The sequence below is a fragment of the Naegleria gruberi genome (genome assembly GCF_000004985.1).
Source record: "Naegleria gruberi genomic scaffold NAEGRscaffold_425, whole genome shotgun sequence".
NCBI classification, from domain to species: domain Eukaryota; phylum Heterolobosea; class Eutetramitea; order Acrasida; family Naegleriidae; genus Naegleria; species Naegleria gruberi.
The window spans coordinates 563-2,189 of NW_003163031.1; the positions used below are offsets into that span (position 1 = coordinate 563).

Sequence of the window (1,627 nt, forward strand, 5' to 3'; positions counted from 1 at the left end):
ATCCATGAGTTTCTCTGTAACAACATATTTTCATTGAAAAAGGTTGGTAAAAAGACTACAGCACCACAGGTTCCCAAGTTGTCTCCAACCTCAGTACTGATGTGGCTCGACGATGCTTAACTTCTCAAATCGGACGGGATGAGGTGCATTCATCGTGATATGGCCGTAGCCATTCATAACCTTAAATAGCAAAATATGAATCAGTTCAACATTGCAATTTATTGTTTTTGGAAATAGAAAAGAGATGGCGATTTTCAAGAAACAACATTGAGAATAATAGTGAAATTCCTTCAAGATTAATAAATCTTTATTTGAATTGGGCAAAAAATTCCTCTATATTTTCTAATACATTATCAAAAGTGACACTTTGGAGCTCTTTTAAAGGTTTCAGATGTGAATAATCGTAATTTGTATCTGTTTCATCACACGTTCCTTCTTCTGGTTCTCCAACTCTGAAAAAACAATAAGGAGTCCAATAGAATATTTCGTTAGAAGCTTCTCCACAAATTACAATTTCGTCATATCCACTAACAATAACACAATAATGGTGCCTTCCATTAACATAATAAAGACTCTTTTCTTGATAATCAAAATCATGGACATCGACTATTGGCTCCGAGTAAAGGGCATGAGCATCCTTATAAGCTCCATAGGTTTGATAGTCTATGTCATCTCTATTGATAGCTCTATAATTTGCAATGAGATTTGAGACATACTCAAAAGCTTCATCTTTGATTTTTGGATTTTTGATTGTTTTGACATCTCCATAATCATAAGCTGCAGTGAGCTCTTCATCTATCCAAAATATAGTAAGAGGATCAAGATCCAAACCATCATCTCCTATTTGACCAGCTTGAATTGGGGCAGATTTAGTTTTTCTTTTTCTTGGTACAAGATTTTGCACATTTTTCCAAACTCTTTTACCAGGTTTCATATAATTGACAAGATATCCTCGACTATACACCAAACCGACAATACAGGCACAAATAGACTCGAAATCTAAATTTTCCTCCAATATTCCATCAATGAATTGTTTCACTTTCTTTTGGATCTTTCTTTTACGATTCGAATAGCACTCCCTTAAAAACTTATTCTCTGATTTATCTAGCAAGAGAATCCTGAAATATTGATACCCGTAAACTTCTTCATCATCTCCACCATTTATATGATCAGGAAAAAACATTAAAAGCTTGAATTTCCCACCATTTGACTTTCTCAAAGTAACTATGAATTTATACTCTCCATTTTTCAAAAAGCATTTTCCTGAAATGAATTGATTTGCAATTTCTGGAATATAGTATTTGTTGCCTTTTTTAGGATAGGAAGCAAAAGATGCCATCGATTTGTAAACTAATTCTATTACATATTTAGTCATTCTTTCCGTATGTCTTAAATCATCTCCTGATTTCAATAAGTCAATTAACGAATCTAGTTGATAAGGCACTGGACATTGACGATAATCATTAACATCTATTCTACGATTATATTTTTTTTCTCCAAAATAACTAATTATAGGACTTTGATTCTTCGTTTTTCCATTATTATTATTAGATGGAGGAGGTGGTTCTTTGACATAATTATAAGTATTGAGAATAAAGTTCANATAATAATCGACACAAGTGATGCC

At 32.7% G+C, this 1,627-nt stretch overlaps 1 protein-coding gene across 1 annotated transcript; it reads right to left on the minus strand.

The window, feature by feature from the left end:
* Positions 1-307: 307 nt before the first annotated feature.
* Positions 308-1,375, minus strand: NAEGRDRAFT_76770 (uncharacterized protein; the record flags this gene model as incomplete). The annotated part of the gene is made up of 1 exon (XM_002668272.1): positions 308-1,375. One exon carries the CDS (start codon positions 1,373-1,375, stop codon positions 308-310), a length of 1,068 nt encoding a protein of 355 aa, XP_002668318.1.
* Positions 1,376-1,627: the final 252 nt, after the last annotated feature.